General features: G+C 45.3%; 1 protein-coding gene across 1 annotated transcript in view; it reads right to left on the bottom strand.

Moving 5' to 3' along the window:
* The window catches only part of TBX15 (T-box 15), a 167037-nt gene extending 149819 nt beyond the window's left edge, over window positions 1-17218 (bottom strand). The window contains exon 1 of the mRNA XM_019548648.1: window positions 16851-17218. Coding sequence (XP_019404193.1) covers window positions 16851-17052 — 202 coding nt within the window. The 5' untranslated portion in view covers window positions 17053-17218. The remainder of the gene's footprint in view (window positions 1-16850) is intronic.
* Window positions 17219-19062: the final 1844 nt, after the last annotated feature.

The following is a 19062-nucleotide window of genomic DNA, read 5'->3' as shown; positions in this document are numbered from 1 at the left end:
CAGGCTCAACATTAGGAAAAACGACTTCACAACTAAGGTGTCCAGACTGTGGAATAAGCTCCCTCCAAAGGTAGTGTGATCACCTACCCTGGAAATCTTCAAGAGGAGACTAAACAGTCACCTTGCTGGGGTCACCTGACACCCAGCTGTCTTTACTGCTTGGCCCAGGGGGCTGGTTTTGCTGGAGATGCATCAATTGATGCATACCAAGGTATTGTTGGCCCTGCTGGCTACAGCATCGCACTGCTGGATCATGTTCATACTGTGGTCTGTACCTATCTCCTTGAAACTTGGCAGACTTTGTGGCCTCAGCAGGGGCTACCATCCCTGCAGTTTTGACTCCACTGTGGCTTAACACATACACGTGACATGAGTTTTGCTTTCAATACTTTGGGGTGCAGTTTCCCTGAACCCCCTGCACCTATCTCCTTGAAGCTCAGCAGACTTCATGCCCTCAGAAGGGGCTACCATTCCTGCACGTTTCATCCAAATCAGGCCAGAAATGACAAATTTATAGCCTGTTTTGACCTTCCCCAGTATATCCTATGGGTGAAACGTCGAAACAGTTTTGCTGTTTCAACCCTGTTTCGACAGAACAGAATGGAACATCTGTTTCAAATCAAAGCAAAATTCAAAATGGAACACTGTTCCATCAAAACGTCAAAACAGAACACTGCTGTTTTGCCCAGCTCTACTATTTAGCAGTATTATTCAGCTGCTGCACAGACGCTTCTTGTATAGATGCACCTACTGGCTATGAAGCTGTATAAATAAAACATACTAAAATATGCCATAAGGCATTGCTGGCAGCCACCTTGCTGTGAATTCATTCCACCTTCCATATGTGGTGAGATACTATCCAACACAAGGACCCAATCTTGCTTGTATCAACTTTATGAGCTATTCTTATAGTCAGTGCAGGGCTAGGCTCAAAGTCAGCACAACTGCACCATTAATAATTTACTATGGGTACAAAATACTATGACTAGTAGTTTAGTTTCTGTTTAGATTTTAATTGAGCCCCCATACATTTCTTCTGTTGGCTCTATGGTATTGATGTGCATCGTTGCATTCTCTTTACATCTAAGTGCTTGTCTGCCAGAAGACAGGAGAAAGTGGACAAACATTTTATCTATACAAGTACAGTACAGAGCCAGATCCTGCATTCTTTGCATCTCTCAAACTCCCATGGCACAAAAGAAATCTGGTTCAAGTCAATGAGTAATACCATGTTCTCCTTTATTCACAGAAGGATGTGGCTACTGTTGTGTATGATGATTCAGAATTGTTCAAGCAAGACTGAAAGACTGAAGTGTACACATGTGCATCTGTGTGTGTATATTCTGTGTAAAACGTTTTCCCAATGTTCCACATGAGCCAATAGGTATTTTAAACCTTTACTATAGAATTTAAATAAATCTTATACAGTAAGATTTAGAAGGGTATAAAGAAAGGTTTCCATAGCAGGGAGAACTTCACTTGAAGGATCTAGCTATTTATGTTAAATCAATTAAAAATGCTGTAAGAAGTTAATCCTTTAATAATTTTTATAGGAAAAATATTAACATATACCAAATGGATTTAAATTTTTTTTTTTGGATTAGAAAATGATTGGGGGAGAGGGAAGGGGCCAGGCAGGTAACGTCCTCATAAAAATGTTCCAAAAACAACTTATAAAAAACAAATGAAAAGGATATTATTATATCATTCACATGCCTGATGATTCAAATGTCATTGCCCTCACAAATCACAGGGACATAAATAAAGTGATGACCATGAAATACAGGGGTATTTAATGCTTTCTTTATTATTTTAAAATATTTTGACTTTATACACCTATTATTAAGAGTCATAGTTTCCCTTTAGAAGGTGCTTTTCATGTGAGAAGCTTAATGTATTTTATATTGTCAGTGATACAGTATTATCATCTCCCATTTTTTGGATGGGAAAACAGAGCCACAAAAAACTGTCCATCTCAAGTGCAGCAGCACACAGAACTACTAGACCCTGAAAATCTGGCGTAAGTAACTGCTTAAAGTCACAAAACAAATAGTAGAGCCTGGAACAGATGACAGTTCTCCTGATTCAAATTCCCTTACTCTCATGATTAAGAAGTTGCCATATCCCTTAAAACAGTGCTTTCCAACATGTAGGGCATAAATCCTTGGATAAAGGGTAAGAAAGATGAGATGTGGGGGAGGGGGGGCGCGATAGGAGACTTTGCAACTATTTCTCAAAGTGTTAGCTTTTGTTAAAAAAAGCAAATGTCACACTCTTACTGTTCTGGTTGCAAAGAGTGTATTTCAGACCTTAGTTTGCAAAGTCTGAAACAATAGCTTTGGGTTCTGAATAACTCTATTCACGTCAGCGGGCACTAACACAGGGGCTAATGATGATCCTCTGAATACTGTTATTTTATTGCTCATCAAATATTGTAGGAAAGGAGGGTAAATTTCACTTCATGAAAATCAATACCAATTCTTTCCACTATGGGATGGAGCATCCCTGTGAGGGTGATGGCATGAAAGAACAACTGGGAGCAGAAGGAACAGAAGATGGATACATCAGAATGGAAAGACACATGGCTGGGCTACAGACAGAGGTGCAGTTGGTTTCATTTTCCTGAATTTGGCTCAGATATCAAAAACTATAAAAGCAATATTAGAATAGCCTTGAAAATAGTGGAATAGAAAGCTCTGCCCAGCTACACTGAGTTCATACTGTACCTCTCTTCTAAAAATAAAAAGGGTTTGAAACATGCCTTTGGATACAAAAAGTAAGGACAGTTTCACTATCTGTACCATTCTTTTTTCTATTATCAGAATGGTTTTTAAGGGTCAATAAGAATTTAGAGAGTGAGGAAAAATGCAAAAACAGGCCTTCAGAGTGTAAAATGCTAGTACAGTCTTTCAATGCATTGCTCTCTAGCTGCTTTTCCCACATGTGTTAAAGATCAAAGTACTGACATTTTTCCCTGTGCTGTGCAAATGGCACTCAGAATAAAATAGCTGAACTATTGTGTAGGAAAAGAGGACTGGGACCTGGAAACAATGATTGCTTGTCTCCTTCATACATTTCCAGCAATCAAAATCCAAAAAAATAGGGGAGAGCAGACCCCCTTCCCTTCTTTTTGGCTCAGATAGATACTGAGAAATAAAACAACCTTTACACCAAATACTTTTCAATCCCCAAATTATTCTGACTTTGTTATTTTGGGCCTCTCCCTGTTATGCTCACCAGCCTTGTCAGTAGTTGGTCTTACAGTGGGGGTTCCCAGTGTTGACCTTGCTAGTTCAGCACATGCTAAAGACAGTCTCTGTCTTGTCCAGACCAGGCTATTTAAATGTACTAATGTCACACTTTAAATGTTGTTCTAGACCAGGGGTAACATTTTCTAAAGCACCTAAGTGATTTAGGAACCTAGGTTTCAACTTCCAAAAGGACTTGAGCACATAGGAATTGTACATTTTAGCAAAGGTATTATCCAGCCAATAGTCCTGTTGCCCAAAATGGGACTATCTATCCGAATGAGGACAGGTTTATCTCCCTGTTAGTCAGTATCACCACAAAGGACACACAATAGCACTGCTGGGTATCAAGGTTGTAGCCATATTGGTTTAGAGGCAAAAAAGAATCAGGACTTGTGGTAGAGGTGATATCTTTTATTAGAACAATTAGATTTGGAGGAGGGAGGGGCAGGATTGCAAAAAAGCTTGCAACTGAAGATTTATTTTTTAATTTTTTTTGCAAAATGTAGTTGGTCCAATAAAAGATATCACCTCTGCCACACTCTAATATTGGCATCTCTGAGACTCTCCTGGGCTCCATAATCAGAAATACTGAATATGCAAACAGAAATTGTGAAGCAGGTAAAATAAACTTCAAAGCTACCCTAAAAAAGTTTAACAGTTTGGCCTTAAAAAGGTAAGAATATGTTAAAATTGAAAAATAATCTAATTCTCCTTCTTGCCCCCCAACTCAAATACATATCAAATCACACTTCCTGTCCCCCGCCACAGGGACAGTTCTGTGTAAAGTGTTGCTCTCAACATGAAAAATCACACATCTCTGAAATTTCTGTTTTTGCTAGAGCTGCAAGTAGCCTCTAAGATTTCTGCAACTGAGGGGTCACAGAACATTATTTGAATCTATGTTCCCCATGTGATTCCTTTGTGCTTCTGACAGCACTTCAGACAAAAAGTTTCAGTTCCCCCTGCACAGTTTGGTCCTGATCCTGCAAAAACTTCTGCATGCCAGGAGCAATTTCAGTGGAACTACTCATGACAGAAAAGCCAAGGACATCTTGGAGTGTTTGCAGAATTGGGCCTTATTATGAAATCAGGGAAGCTGGCTAACAAAATATAAACAGGAGCAGGGGAGCAAAAAAAGTTTTTACAAAAAATACTTAATGTGATTTTAAATGCAAGCCATGTTATTTAAAGAAAGCTCTGTTAGAAACTAGAAGATTTGAAAATTAGTTTAAACAAGTTCAAACTGACAGCGTTCCTTTAGAAACGGAGGTCATGATGCAACTCAACATTAAACTAGAGTGTTTGGATAGGCTTTTACTTGACCAGGTGTCTTTTACTCAACCAGGGTGTCACAGCACTTTGGAGTGCCTTGAGATCCTTCAAGAGTGCCACGGAGTGCCATTCAAAGATATCAAAGGAATCACTGTTTGGTGTGCAAAGGTGATTCACAAAATAAACCGAGAGATTTCAAATATGAATCTGCAGCATTAAAAACATTCTGATTTGTGGTCTTTCTGAGTTGTTTGCAAGGAAAGTATTGTTCTATTATTTTTCTGTAGTCAAAAACATGAAAACTAAGAGCTTTACTCAGGGCATTTTATGAGGAATGCCCTGAGTACATTAAGGGGTGCCTCAAATCTAAAGTGATTGAGAATCATTGTACTAGATTATTATTTTGTTTTGCTAAAAGACTCAATGGCTGAAGGGCCGGATTTCTTTCCCTCCCAGCTATTTGCTCCCATGTTATTCAACAACTTTCCATCAATCTTTTCTCCCAGCTTCACTCAGTGGATACAAATACTGCAGGAATTTTTTCTGCTCTGCTTCAGTTTAGTAGAGTGATAATCTCAGGCAAGCGCTCGCAATCTGTCTTTCATTAAAAAGTTTTTTTGCACTTCTGTTTAACACTAGGGATTTTTTGAATTGCCCTTTTTAGAGGGAACCCCCCCACCCCCCATTGCCTTGGGGTAAGGTCTGGCTGTCAGAGAAACAAATCTATGAGATAAATGGAAAAAGAGGAGCTGCAGAGGGGCTCTGAGCAAAGATTCAGACTATTTTCCTCCCATCTCATGACTTTTAAACAGGCACCTTTTAAAAACCTCATGAGCATGAGATACCTAATGTAGATGCAGTCAAATGGAGGAACAGATCAATGTTCCTACCTTTAAAAATCTAAGGTAATTCTCTCCAACCTATGCCCCTGAGCAGGTGTCTGAATTCCACCTTTTAGTTGATTTTAGTTATCCACCTTTAAACATCCTGGAAACCTCTTGCTTCCAGGACACTTGTATCTCCATCTACCAGTCCTACCACAGCTATTAATATGCAGTATCTATCCACATAACAGCCTACAGGAATTGAAAATGAGTAGGGATGGGTGATGTCTTTTCAAACAAAAGTAACAATGAAATATTTGAAGTTCCATCAGAAGTTTTACATAGCCTAGATTGCATCACTTACTCAAAGTAAATTGTACACAAATATTATAAAAAGATCCTAAAGATAGTTACATGTGAAAATAGCCTTAACTTACTGATATTGTCAGCTCAGAGGCAATAACTGTACAAGAACAAAGGGTGTTGCTTCCATGTAAAGCAAATCCCAGTTGTCACTGTTCACTCAGAACAAGGGATGGAAGAAAGCTGTTGGAGGCTAATGGTTCAATCTTGCAAGCTGCTGAGCACTTTGGCCTACCCCAGCAATGAATTTAAATGCATGCTTAATTTAAGCATAGGAATAGTCCTATTAACTTCAGTGTTAAGCATATATTTAGGTACTCCGGATTGGCCAGAGTGCTGAGCAGTGTCCAGAATCTATCCCTGAATTTGTCTAAGGGAATATGCTATACAGATGCAAAAGAAACCATAATTTTTAAGGCTAAAGATTTTCTTGCTTCCTCATAAAACTGTAACTGTCATTTCTCTTTTACCACATCTTGGCATTCAGTTGGAGAAATAAAGCTGTGGTAGCTCTGATCTGTGCAAAATTTTTCCTTAAGAGACTAAACCTTTGTCTTCTTTTGCCTGCGTCTCCCTTATTAAATCAGGAAACATTTGGATCTGATGATCCTGAAAGTGGACTCCCCTGTTTTTTAATCTGACTTCAAATGTTGTACTGATCAGTTTCAAAGTGTGACATAGACAGAAAGGTTTGACATGCCTCTGTGACCTAAGCTTTCTTGCATCAACAGTGCTTTGCATATGAGCAGACAAAAAGCCCTTTTTTCCTATTAATTTATGTGTGGCAAACTTTACTTTAACGATTTCTTCTGGTATGCCAGATAGAGTATGGAGCCGTTTTCAGAATAAAAAGGTAGGCTTAATCTAAAATAAACTGCAACAATGTGGGACTTGCATTCTATTTCCCTGTAACTGTAATTTCACTATTTTCCCACTCTCTTTAAGCAGTTTCCACAGCATTAAGCTTTGGTGTCCCTGTGTCCTCTATTAGACTAATAATTATAACAGTCTCTTCTTACTGATCATTAAGTGCCACCAACTTGAGACTAGAGACAGACTTGCCATGTTTCTGATTCAAGACCATTTCGTCTCTTTTCAGAAGAGGTCAGGAAGGAAACTAGGAATATTGAATGGAAAAAAACAAAGGGTTGATGTCATTTCTAAAACCCATTCACAGAGATCACAATTTAACATGTGTTGAAAAGAATTTGTCAAATATAAATGGGAAAAAGAGTAAACAGCCTGTTTTTATGCTCTTCTTTCGACCAATTTGTACCCTGGTGCCTACAGATCTCAGGTTATAATTTCTTTCTTTTCTCCATTGTCATCATCCACATTTCATTTCAGAATAAAGCCTGCCTGTGAAGACCAGAAGAACTAGAAGAACCAGAACTACACATATACACATGGTCAATTTAGCCTATGTTTAATAGAAGTTATGATATACCTATCTATTAATAGTTGTTGAACAAAATGTTTGGAGATGTTTCCTTTGACACCTCCAAAACAATAATGATGGATACCGGGGAGGGTAATGAATAATATATCCAGTTTCGTGCTCTCTGTCTGTCACTGGTGGAGACAGGATACTGGGCTGGAAGGGACCACTGGTCTGAATCAGTATGGTACTTCTTATGTTCTCAGAAAAATGGCTAATCAACTCCACCTCTGTTGCTGTTGTCATCATACTGGCTACATGCCCTAATCGAAGACCCAAATACTACTAGGCAGTGCATAACAGAAAATACAAAAAAGTTCCCTTGACCAAACAACTTACAATCCAAGCATAATAAACATCCCCAAATGTTAATGACAAAAGAATCTATTGTCTTATGATTAAAGTTGGCTATTTGTCATGGGGAAAGAAAAAACTGAGAAAAAAACATGAGTCTGTTGAGTCATACCAGCAAACAACAACACCGGCAATCAAAAGCAAGCCAATGGAGCACCAGTCTACCTGGTATTGACGAATACCTCCTCAGAGGAAGACTTATTCTGATGAAAGCAGAGATGGGACTACCAGCACCCAAATCCTCTTTGAGATCATTTAGTTTTGTTAAAGGTCATGCTTATATCAGGTCATTTACTGTTGTGTCTTCTATGTATTTTATTTAGCCCATGCTCATGTTCTGAAGTGACTTATCCTTTAAATTACCATGAATAACTCCCCCCCACACACACACTTTTTCCTGCTAATCAGTCAATAAGCCTAAACCAGCTCAGCAGAGTAACCACAGCACAACTGGTTCTTCACTTTAGGGAATAGTTGGCAGAACTACACAATATGCTAGGTGGCCACAGTGACAAGCTACATTGCTGTAGCTCATTGCTATGGTGATGTAACATTGGCAGGCATGAAGCATGATGGCAAAACTGCTGCACAGCAGCTGCTAATAAGAGCCATGCACCATCAGGACTGCACAGTAAGGCCAGTTACTGTGCAGTCATGTAGCGTGCAGCTTAAGCAAGTACTAAATGACTGCACTGTAACAACTGTACAGTCCAGTGCATATGTAGATGCACCCAGAATAGAGGATGTTCTTACAAATATATCCTATAATTGTAATTTCCCAAAGTCTGTTCATCAACACCATATTCTACATTTGTTACTACACATTACCACAACCTCTCCCCCAGCAACTCCTCCTGAGCATTTTTCTGAGTCTGGGAGTAAACAAAATTATTGTTCAAGGATCAATCTGTGGAGTCTCTAAGAGGGCAATGTAACCTCTCTGCCATGCAGCCAAAATGTGACAAGCGCAGGCCTGACAGAACTATGATGGTACAGTCTTGTGAAGGTAGCACACAGCTGCTGTGAAATGAATGCATCTGAGGTGCCTAACAAAATTAATCTTTTGTTTATTTTTTAAAGTACTAGTGTAAAATAAAAACCATTAGGCATCCAGGGTCATGTGCTGTGTTATGTGTTCCCAAGATTTTCCACACCACTTAAACACACAGATTTGTAGCTTTCCAGGTGAGATCCAGCTTCATACTTCAAAAACACCGGGTCTGAAAGCCCTGTTGTCCTATATAAAGTACGAATGGGGAAACTACTTCCTAGCGCTGGCTGTCTGACTAGAATAGCTGAGGTCTCAAGATGACTAAGTGAGTAGATATGAACTTAGGTGGAGTTTTGGGTGCCTGACATCACTGACAATCAGGCCACAGAAGCTGAAAGCTAAAAGGTCAGCACCAACTCAGAGATGTAAGAAATTGGCAGCACCTTGCAGGATTGGGCCCTAATATAGAAACTAACTAGTAAAACAAGGCTTCCTTGCATCTTTAGGTTTATCCTATTCTGCAACATGATAGAGAATACAATTTGATTATTTAATTTCATGTTTTTAAATGTTACTTAAGAAGAGTATAAAGGAGCAATTTCAAATGAAATGTATAAATTTGCCAGAGGCAATGTTACCTATTTAAAGTTGTTTCATTCTCAGTTATCCTACAGAGTTTTACTATAGTTAAGGCAGTGACATCCAGTAGAATCCCTGAGCTAGAACCAGCTCTCACAGGAGCCAGGAAGCCTGCTGCTGTTAAGATCTATGAGACCATGAGCAGGTCCTGGTCATTTTATTTCCTACACTTCTCTAACCCAGAAGTTATACAAGTAGGAGGGCAAGATAAAACAGAAACAATATATAATGCATATCCAACCTATATGACAAGCTCAAAGATGTGGAGACAAAAAAGGCAGCATTAGAAATATTTGGACGCCAAGTTAAGCAATACATGGGTTGTAAAAGCCATGGTGATAACAAACTGAAACATCTTGATATGTAACAATTAATATCTCTATTTTATCAAAGGGTCTCTGAGTGGGACTGAGAAACATCCAAACTGGCTCTGAAGGACAATGTGCATCTATGAGAGAAAAACATTTTCATAAGAGTAAAGCATAATGTTATTCTAGACATCCCTGTCTAAGAGCAGTCCAAACAATATTAGTTTTACTTCTTAAATTGATAATTGCTGGATTTAAACTAAAAAAATACAGGATTCACAATACCAGTTTGAATGTAGCGCCCCACAGGCTAGATGAGGTACTACTAGTGCACTCACATACTGAGCAGGAAGGCTTCAACCCAAGAACACGTCCACAGACAGATGCAAACAAAAGGTAAAATTCCTGTCGTTTCCTTGCCAGTCAGTAAGTGACACTTCAGAAATTGTAAAGGGGGGGTAACACTATTTTTTCCCAAGCTTCCTGGTGTGGAAATCACTGAAGATATCTGTTTGGAAAATAAGTCGTTGTTTTCTAGATACTCATCTTGGAAGGTAGGAATTCTGCAGAGTAGTGTGGGAATAGGGACAAACTGGAGATCAACATGAAATTAAACCCTAGGAAGAATTAATTCCAAGATAGATTCAGACAGAACAGGAGGAGAAAAATCTGATAGAGATGCCAGGGGCAAGGGAAAGCCTGGAAAAGTCTTGCTGAGCCAAGCAAAATGAAGGCTGAGATATGACTGCTATCTATAAATACTTCAGGATGGGTAAATGACATGGAGCAAAAAGAATTGTCTCAGCTAAAGGGAAACACTAGCAGAAGAACAAATGGTTGCAAACTGGCCATGAATAAATATAGCCTGAAAATTAGAAAAAGTTTCTAACCATCAGAGGGATGAGGCTATAGATCAGTGTGGGAGTTTGATTAGTTAGTTTCTAAAAGGGCATTGTACCATGTGGCTACTTGCAATAGAAAAGGACTGGATTTGATAACTCAGGAGAAAGAGAGGATTAGACATATTCCTAAAGGCACATTATACATCCTGTTCCCACTTAAAATTGAGTTATTTGTTTTTGGTGGGGTTTGTTTTTTGTTTTGCCAGGGAGTTGGGGGGCGGGGATTGACAAATAGTATATTTTCTGAAAAACAGAGTTTTGGAAGGACCAAAACTGTTTATAAAGGCAGGCTGAATCTGGCAAACAGCTTTGCTGGAAAAAAGGTAGGGGGGAAGATTTTGCAAGTGTCAAATTGTGACATTTCCCAAATGGAAATTTAAGTTCAGAAATTCCCAAATGTTTCATTCAGATGTTCTGAAAGTGAACATTTTTAGCACGTTTTTACAATCCTATTTTAATTTTTTCATTTTAAAATTGATTTGAAAGTAGAACAGTTTTAAGAAGAAAAAAATATTTGTAATGGTTAAATAATTCCACCCCCGCCCCCCAAAAGTGAAACATTTAGATATGAATCAAACAGAACATTTCAAATTAACTGAAACAATGTTTTTTGTTTAATTGGAAAAAAAAATTAATCTGTTTTCGTTCAAGCTGAACTCATTTTTTTCCCTTCAGTTTTCAGTTTGGCCACGGAACTGAGAAATACGCTCTTTTCCCAGCTCTACCCAGGCAGACCCCTCCCACCCAGCATTCTTTTGAACTGGTAATGGTTGGCCTAAGGCATTTTCTGGGTCTGGACTCCCTCTGGCAGCTGTAATTTTACATCTACAAATACAAAATCTTAAATTTTACACTGTCCCAAAAGCTTTCTGCATAAAATCCTTTCACAATCTTCACAATATTGTCAAGTCATCAGCTCTTCTTAGCAAACACTACATGAAGTTGACCACTTAACAAATGCTTTTGTTGGTTTTTTGATTTCCTTAGTAGCTCATTATTTTCTATATTTGCCACTGATTCGGTTAAAAGATTCTGCTTGCTATGAACACTGGTGTGAAATTTAACTGGACCTTGCTTTTCTGATCATGTGACAGTATTAAAATCTTTTCTCCAGTGAGATTTTAATTTAATTTTACAACAGCGCTCTGCCCTTCTTTAACCATTTTCATCAAAGTGCTTTTTGCAACCATCCCTGCAAGGAGAAGATGATAAGGTTGCACTTACACAGTGCTTGGAAATCTTTGGATGGAAAATGCTTCTGTGATGGGAGAGGATAGTTTCATTGTCTGTTTTCAGATGGTGAAATCAAGACTTGAAGGTTTTGTCTGCATTACCCTTTTTATTTCAGAGCACCTCAATGTTGCTAACCAGTTTGGTGGAAGCATAACTAGTAGCAGCACAGATAAACAGAGAGAAGGTAAAATAATAAGATAATGAAAACCTTAAAATGTTGTGCCACACAAACAGCAGTTCTCCACACCAGGGCTCCAGTTGCTGCCTTTCCTGACAGAGCTGTACTGTTTTTAGCTAAAATGAAAAGTTTTTTTTAGGGGAAAGAAGAAAAAGACATTATAGGGATATCAAGAAAAAAGATTAGGTGAAAGCTGGGAATTACCCCCTGCTGTCTGACTGGCAAAGTCTGTCTCCACTGTACTTTTTCAACCTAGTTTTAAATGCAGCCTCTTTCCCAGCACCAAAAAAAAAGCAAAAACAAAACAGTATTATTAAAAATTGTGAGAGTTTGCCTCTCAAAATTTCACCGGTTCGTCACTTGGTATTTACATATCCAGCCCTTCTAAGAAATTACAGTTATCATTGAGGTTTGTCTATTTTAGAAAAATACCACTTATGTCACAAAAATTGATCTAGTAACAACAGGTCAAGCTCCTAATATACACTGAAACAGTTTAAACTGCACATACAGAAATACAGCTTGCAACATAAACTGGTTTGAGAGATATTTAAGCTAGTTTCAATACATCACTCTCCCAAGTTTGAACTAGGATCGTTAGGTTGATTTTAAACAGATTTATCGAAACTAATGTAAGTTTCAAAACATAGACCAGGCAGCAGAGATAAATTTAAGAATCACCTTGGTCCTTAAGGGCTCCTGTCTGCAAGCTGTGATTCATGCAAGAAATCTGTTGTTTTCAATAGGAAGACAAGATTTCTGTGAATGTAGAACACTTGCATAAAATAGGAATGTTAGGATCAGGCCCTAAAACAATAGAAATGTTCTTTTCTGAAAGTACCAGGCTTGAAAAACTTTTTCCAGCTTTTCCTTCTTTAAAAAAAAAAATTAGTCTTCTGTAAAGACAGATTAGATAGGGCAGGACACCTCTGCCTGAGAGAGACTAGTTAAGCAACCATTTGATATAAAAGCTCAGTCCCAAGCGAGAGGAGGGATAAGTGATCGATGGTTTATAAGGAATTATTTGACTCTTGCCTGTAAGAAAACCCTTTGGAGTTTCCTTGAGATCTCATACACAGAGAGGAATGTCTCCTGAATTCCCACCTTTTTCCACTCACTGAAGATGGAATGATCTTGAATGAAAATGCTAGAAGTGAGTATAAAAGCAAGGAAGACATTGCTGGAAATCCTGTCTCTTTTTGAAGACTCCTCTTAGAAACAATTTCCAGATTTGCTTGTATGATTCCATTGCCTGCAACCCTATTTCAGTCTGAGTAATTTGCCTCTCTGTAGGAAAAGTTTAGCAGGCCTAACTGCAGGAGATCGCCAATTCAATAAGGTACATATTTCTGCAAGCATCAATCCCCCCCACCCTCCTCCCTCAAAATTCAGAGGTCAAAGGTGGGTGAACTTGACCAACACAAATCCACTTGGAGCTCCCAGACAGCCCTCCTGGTTCCCATCTGGACAGCTCCATCACTTTCCTCTGCTGCAGCAATGCTGGTGTCCACACTGTGGGCAAAGCACAGGAGGGGCACATACATTCTGGATGTCTGTTTTTCAAAATGTTCTTGAATTATCAGTTGCACTAATTTCAGCTCTTCCCAGCATCAGCCACTTTTGCACAAACACATTTAACTCTACCATATACTTCACTCACCCTCAGTGTGACACAGGGAACTAACAAAGGAAAGCACAGAGACTATTTTGCCGGTTTCACAAATAGTCATGCTGACAACTAGTGATGTGACTTCTCAAGAGGTCAATGCCTGGTAACTGGCAGAGCTTGGAAGGAAAGGTCCCAAATGCTTGTTTCATGCCCTGCTCACTACACTGTGCTGTACCCAACAGTCTCCAACAAAACCCAAGCCTGAGCAATCACATCTGGAACCACAGTCTGCAGCTTGAGTCTATGCAGAGGCTACACACAACTGTACAGTATATGTAGTTATGTATAGAACATACACTCACAAATACTCCAAACACACACTCTGTGTGCACACTCACAAATCTGGATATGTATATATGCATTCATAATATCTAATGCATGCTAAATGGGTAGCTCTGAGGAAGTTGGTGATAGACTGCATTTACTGTTTCAGGACCTGCACTTGCCTTGGACTTTTAATTCCTTTACCTGCTTCTTTCCCACAGAAATGTTTCCACTAAGATTATTTCCAAGATCTGAGCTTCTGAACAGCTTTAGCCAGCTGCCACTTGGAGCTGCTCTTGTTTTTTATATTCTTGCAACCTCGTGTCCACAACGCAGGGATTTTTTCTGCAAACCTGAATACCCCTCCTGTGGGTCAGTACCTCATGTATTCTGCCCTGCAGGTTTAAGATGGAGGTCTCCTGAATCCTCAGGGTGGATATGAAAACATTATACCTTCAGAAAGGAGAACAGGATCCCACCTTTATCAGTGCTATAAAACTGCTGTCTCCAATCTGTGCAGGCGAAGACCCTAGAATGACCATGTTTTCTTGGACCTTTTAGTTGCTTTGGAAATCTGTCTAAAATGCATGTAATACATTTTCTCCATCCAGGGCCTCACAATGAGAAAGTTACCAGATTTTAAGAAAGGAACTGTACTGCACAAAATCCAGTGCTGGTTTGAAAGAGAGGTGAAACCCTCACAACAACGACGCTTGAACGACTTTTTCCTATCGTACCAAAACAGCGCGGGATGGTACAACAGAAGGCGTTAGATGAAGTTGCTTAACAAGATCCGCACAGCTGCCTGAGGGCGAGGAGGAAGGCCGTCCTACACGCCCAGGGCTTCGTTTGAGTCCGCGCCACGCTGTTGTCTCCGCGCAGCCCCGGCACCTGAGCCCAGAGGCGAGCACTCACGCTCAAGCAGCGCCGCAAAGGTTCACTTCCAGGCTCCGGAGGAGCCGCGGGGCCGAGCTCGGGCGGGCGGCCGGGCCGAGGCTGCGCCACCCCGCCGGGCGCCGGGCGAGTAACGTACGGGCAAGGCCGCGAAGGCCACGTGGCAAAGGCGCTCCCGCCGCAGCTGCCCAGCGACGCGCTGCCGGCAGCGCCCGCGGCTGCAGCCCGCTGCCCCCGCGACAGCGCTGGCCCGGGGCTTTACTAGCCAAGGAAGTGCGCGCTCGTGCAGCCGGGAGCGGCCGGCCCGGCCCGGCCCAGACACGCGCCAGTGGGGAAGCGTGCGCGGGGCGGCCGGGGCTGCCCTGCCTTGAGCCGCCTCGGGCCGGATCGCTCCCTCGCACTCGCCCGCCCGGTGGTCAGAGCCCCGGCTCCCTGCCCCTCTTCAGCCCCGGCCGTCCTGGGCACTGGGCCGCCGCGGCGGGTACGCCGCAAGCTCCGGCTCGGGCGGGACAGGGCCGCGGGCCCCGCTGCAGCTCGCCGAGGGGGAAGGCGGCCCAGCGAAGCGCCTCGGCCTTGCAGCCCCCGGGCTGGAAGGGGCCGTGCCGGCCGGGCTTTCGCGCCGTGACTGCCGCTCCGGCGCTGGCTCTTGTTTTGCTTTGAAAACGAAATCCGCTGCGAAGTGCAACGGAGGCGACCCGCGGCGCCGCAGCCGGGCCCGGCGGGGCAGCGGGCGGCGGTCCACCTTCCTCGTGCGGCGCGACGCCGCCGTCCCACCGCGGCCCTTGAGAAGGCGGGAGCGGGGCCTCGGCAGCGGCTGATCACTTTGCAGGCAGCTGCACGGATCGGGATTTAACGGCGCTCTCGGGCTTTTTTTAAAGGCCATCGGCCTCCGCAGGCCTGGAGTGTAAACTGTTCCTCATTTCCTTCCCTCCATGAAAGACACCGGCGCGGCTCCGCCTGCTTCCTCGGCCGGCGCGCGGGACCCTCCCCGGCTCCCTTTTACTCCTGGAAAAACAGGCCGAGTAACCAACTCCAAGCGCTCGCCCTTGGGCGGCCCGAGCGGCTCGGGGCCTGCTTTAAAAGTATTCGTTTATTGTTTTAACCGAGAAGCAACTCGCAGACGTGCGTTGTCTTTCTTTTTCTCCCCGTTTTGCTTCATTCCGTCTCGCCCTCCTGCCGCCGGGCTGCGGACCATCTCCTTGCCCGCAGCACGTATTCATTAGCTCGGTCGCTTTGGCGTTGCGGGAGGAAAAGAAATCGTGGTTGTTGTTACAGTCCTGCCTAGGGCTACCGGTGCCGCTGCAGCTGGCGGGACTCGTCCGCCTCAGGGCCCGCTCCTCGGGCTGCGCACAGGTGAAGGCTCCTCAACTCGCCTCGTTTCCCCTGGCTTGAGGCCGCCGGGACACGGGGGGCTCGCGCTCCGGCAGCCCCTGCCCGCTCCCTCGGCCCGGCGCCTTTCTCCGGACCCCAGAAAGTTTCACGCAGGTCCTCGGCGCGCTCCCGGCCACGGCGGCTCCCCCGGCCATGGCCTCCGCACGCGGAAAGAGAGAACTCAGTGCTAAGGACTTAGCATTAGGTAACTCCCCGCCAGGCACACACGCGAAATGCCCTGGGAACTCCGTACTGCCCGCGAGTCTCCGGTCAGGCAGCATGGCAAGCAGCCTTCAGCCGCCCCGGGGCTGGGGAAGGCGCTGGCTGCAGCTCCCTCGCAGCGCCCTTCGCCAGGGCGAGGGCGAGGGCGAGGGCGAGGGCGGCGCCGGCGACACGGAGGTGGGAGGGCAGCGGGGTCCCGCCGCTACCCCTGCGCCAGGGCCCGGGGAGCTGCCCGCCGCTGGGGGCCTGCTGCGTGTGTGCACCTCCACCGCCTCGCAGCTCCCCGGGGAAGGGGAGATGAGCTCAGGCGGGTGGGGCGGGAGCCCCGCTCCGGCGCGCGGCTCCTCTCACCCCGCGCCCGCGGTAGCCCGAGCGCAGCTGTGCCCAGGGCCGATCCCGCTCGCACCCTCCGGAGGGCAAGAGCCCTTTCCCCGGGCCGGCCGGCGCGGGCTCCGCCGGGCTGGAAAACCGGCCGCCGCCGCCCGGACGGTGGGGACACCGGGGGCCCGGTCAGCCGCTCGGCTCGCAGCCCGCTGGCCAGCCCGGGCGGGGGCACGGCGCGGCCCGCAGGACCTGGCCCAGCCGCGCAGGCGAGGGGAAGGGCTGGGGAGCATGCAGAGGCCTCCCCCGGGCCTCTCCGCAGGCCCCGTGCAGCAGGAGGCCGGCGCGGCACTAACCGGGGTGGAGATCCAGGCACGGCGTCGGGTCTTCATTCTCACCCAGCTGGCCGCCGGGGCTTAGGCTTTCCATGGACAGGTCCAGGCCCTTGTCCTCCCAGTCCCGCAGCTTCCTCTTTTTATTCGTCCCAATCAAGGCTTCCACCGAGAAGGCGTGCGCTCGGGAGCTGAGGGCCACTGCCGACCTTCTCCGCTCGCTCATCTTACCCGCAGCGCAGCCCTCCGCCGGGCGAGCAAGCAGCGGCAGAGCGGCTCGCCCTCTCCCCCAGCCCGCGCCGGGAAGGAGCTACATGGGGCGCGCCGCGGCGGGAGCTGTGCGGGGCACGGGCTCAGAGGGGCCCAGGCTGCAGTGCATCTTTTCCCCTCCCCTTTCCTCCTCTCTCTCTGATGGATCCAAACTTCTGGGAAATCCCCCCACCCCGAGTTAGGCAGGCTGCGTGCGCCTGTCAAAGGGGGGGAAAAAAAGCAGCTGTGGCCAATGGGAGGCCGGGAAGGAGAAAGACCCAAAACCCAATGAGCAGGGGAGGGAGCGGAGCGCGGCCAGTTGGGCCTCGGAGCACCGGACGGGCTTAACTCTTTGAAGAGCGGAGGCCCCGAGGAAATGTGCGCCCATAAGGACAGAGGGGAGCAGCTCCCACATTTGGCCAGTCTCCGCGGCCGCCTTTGCTCCGGACTGTCGGTCACTAAGCACCAAACGCTGCATTTTAAAGGGCTTTAAAATCTGGGATCGAAAAGTAGGGAATGGTGCGGGTTGGAAAACCCAGCGCGTGCCACGTTAATGCCCTGGCTGCTGCCGGCCGGGACAGCGGCGTCCCACTAGAAAAGGTCCTCGCTGCGTCTCGCAAGCGTTACCCCGCCTGGCCACTCTTTGCTCAATCCCCTTTGGAACAATCAGGCTGCAAGGTCTGGCTGTGACATTTTGCGGGAGTTCAAATATGTTTATAAAGTCTCCCGTATTTCGAAGACTTTTTCATTTGCTTTTGCGACTGCAGCATCGTTTTGGCCTCGGAGAGAAAACCCGCTGAATGTCAGGTTTAGCTCAGGCAGATGCCTGGAAATTCATTCAAACACTGCACGCGGGGCGGAGGTTCACAGAGCAGCTATTTGAGATTCATCCCGTCTGCAGACACGTATAAATGCACGTGAAAGAGTTTTACCGTAGGAAGTCTTGTCCTTTTTCTTCTTGCTACGAACTCGCTGCTCAGCTAATGCCGCAGGATGCTGCTGCGCGCGTTCGTGTAGAGCGTGGCCGTGCCCCCCGTGCACAGTGCACCCGTGGCCACCCGTGTGCAGCGCAGCCCTACACGGACGGCCGCACTTAGACAACATGTGTGCAGCGGTCGTTTGGGCAGCAAGTTCGTAGTAAGAAAAGGGAAAAAAAAGAACCTAACTTCTTAAGGTGAAACTCCTTCTACACTTTCCTTAGATCATCTGAATAAAAATAATATCGCGAATGGTGCAGAGGTGGCTAGGACAGTAGGTAGGAGGTCATGGTTGGCTAAACGAAACACAAACCGCTATGCGGTTTTATTTTATTTTATTTGAATGGAGAAGAAAGAACTGAAACAGAACAGCGGACAGGAAGCATTCAGAAAAACGCAAGCCTACAGGCAAAGCAGTGAGTGGATCTGCAGCACTGAATAAATGAGGAGAAACTAAGAGAAAGTGGAATCACTCTTCCGGAGTCGGTGCGGGGTTTTCTTTTCTCGAAACCTCTCCTAAAAAATCCTGAAATGGCGGCCCTCGGCGGCTCTCAGACAATGAGCTCGGAGCGTCTGGTCGTGGTTAGGAGAGTTTTAAATAGAGGGGGGCTCGGGCACAAGCAAGGGTTTGGAAGCAGTGTCACGAGCTAGAGGGACACAAGCAGATGCCCGGGGTCTCGGGAGACGAACAGACTTCTTCCCGGTCCCTTTTCCTGGCCTAGGTGACGGGGTTGCCTGCCTGACAATGCTTTGTGGTGGCTAAATCAACCAACCTGGCGAGCACTTACGAGGTGGGGGGCGGCTCCCCTAGCTGGAGAGCTGGTGAGCGGGACCCGCTCAATCCCCCAGGAGCACCCCGTCTATACCGCCGTGGTTAGGTTGCTTCCAGGGAGCGCACGGGCACACAGCTTGCTCAGGGCTGGCGTTTCCCGCATCCTGCCTAGCTTGGGGATCAGTCCGCTCTGGGAAGTCTGGCTCCAAGGACCCTGGACTGGGGGTGGATTTTAGGA

The sequence above is a fragment of the Crocodylus porosus genome, unplaced genomic scaffold, assembly GCF_001723895.1.
Source record: "Crocodylus porosus isolate Cpor-Errol unplaced genomic scaffold, CroPor_comp1, whole genome shotgun sequence".
NCBI classification, from domain to species: Eukaryota; Metazoa; Chordata; order Crocodylia; family Crocodylidae; genus Crocodylus; species Crocodylus porosus.
This window is presented reverse-complemented; position numbering and strand designations above follow the sequence as displayed.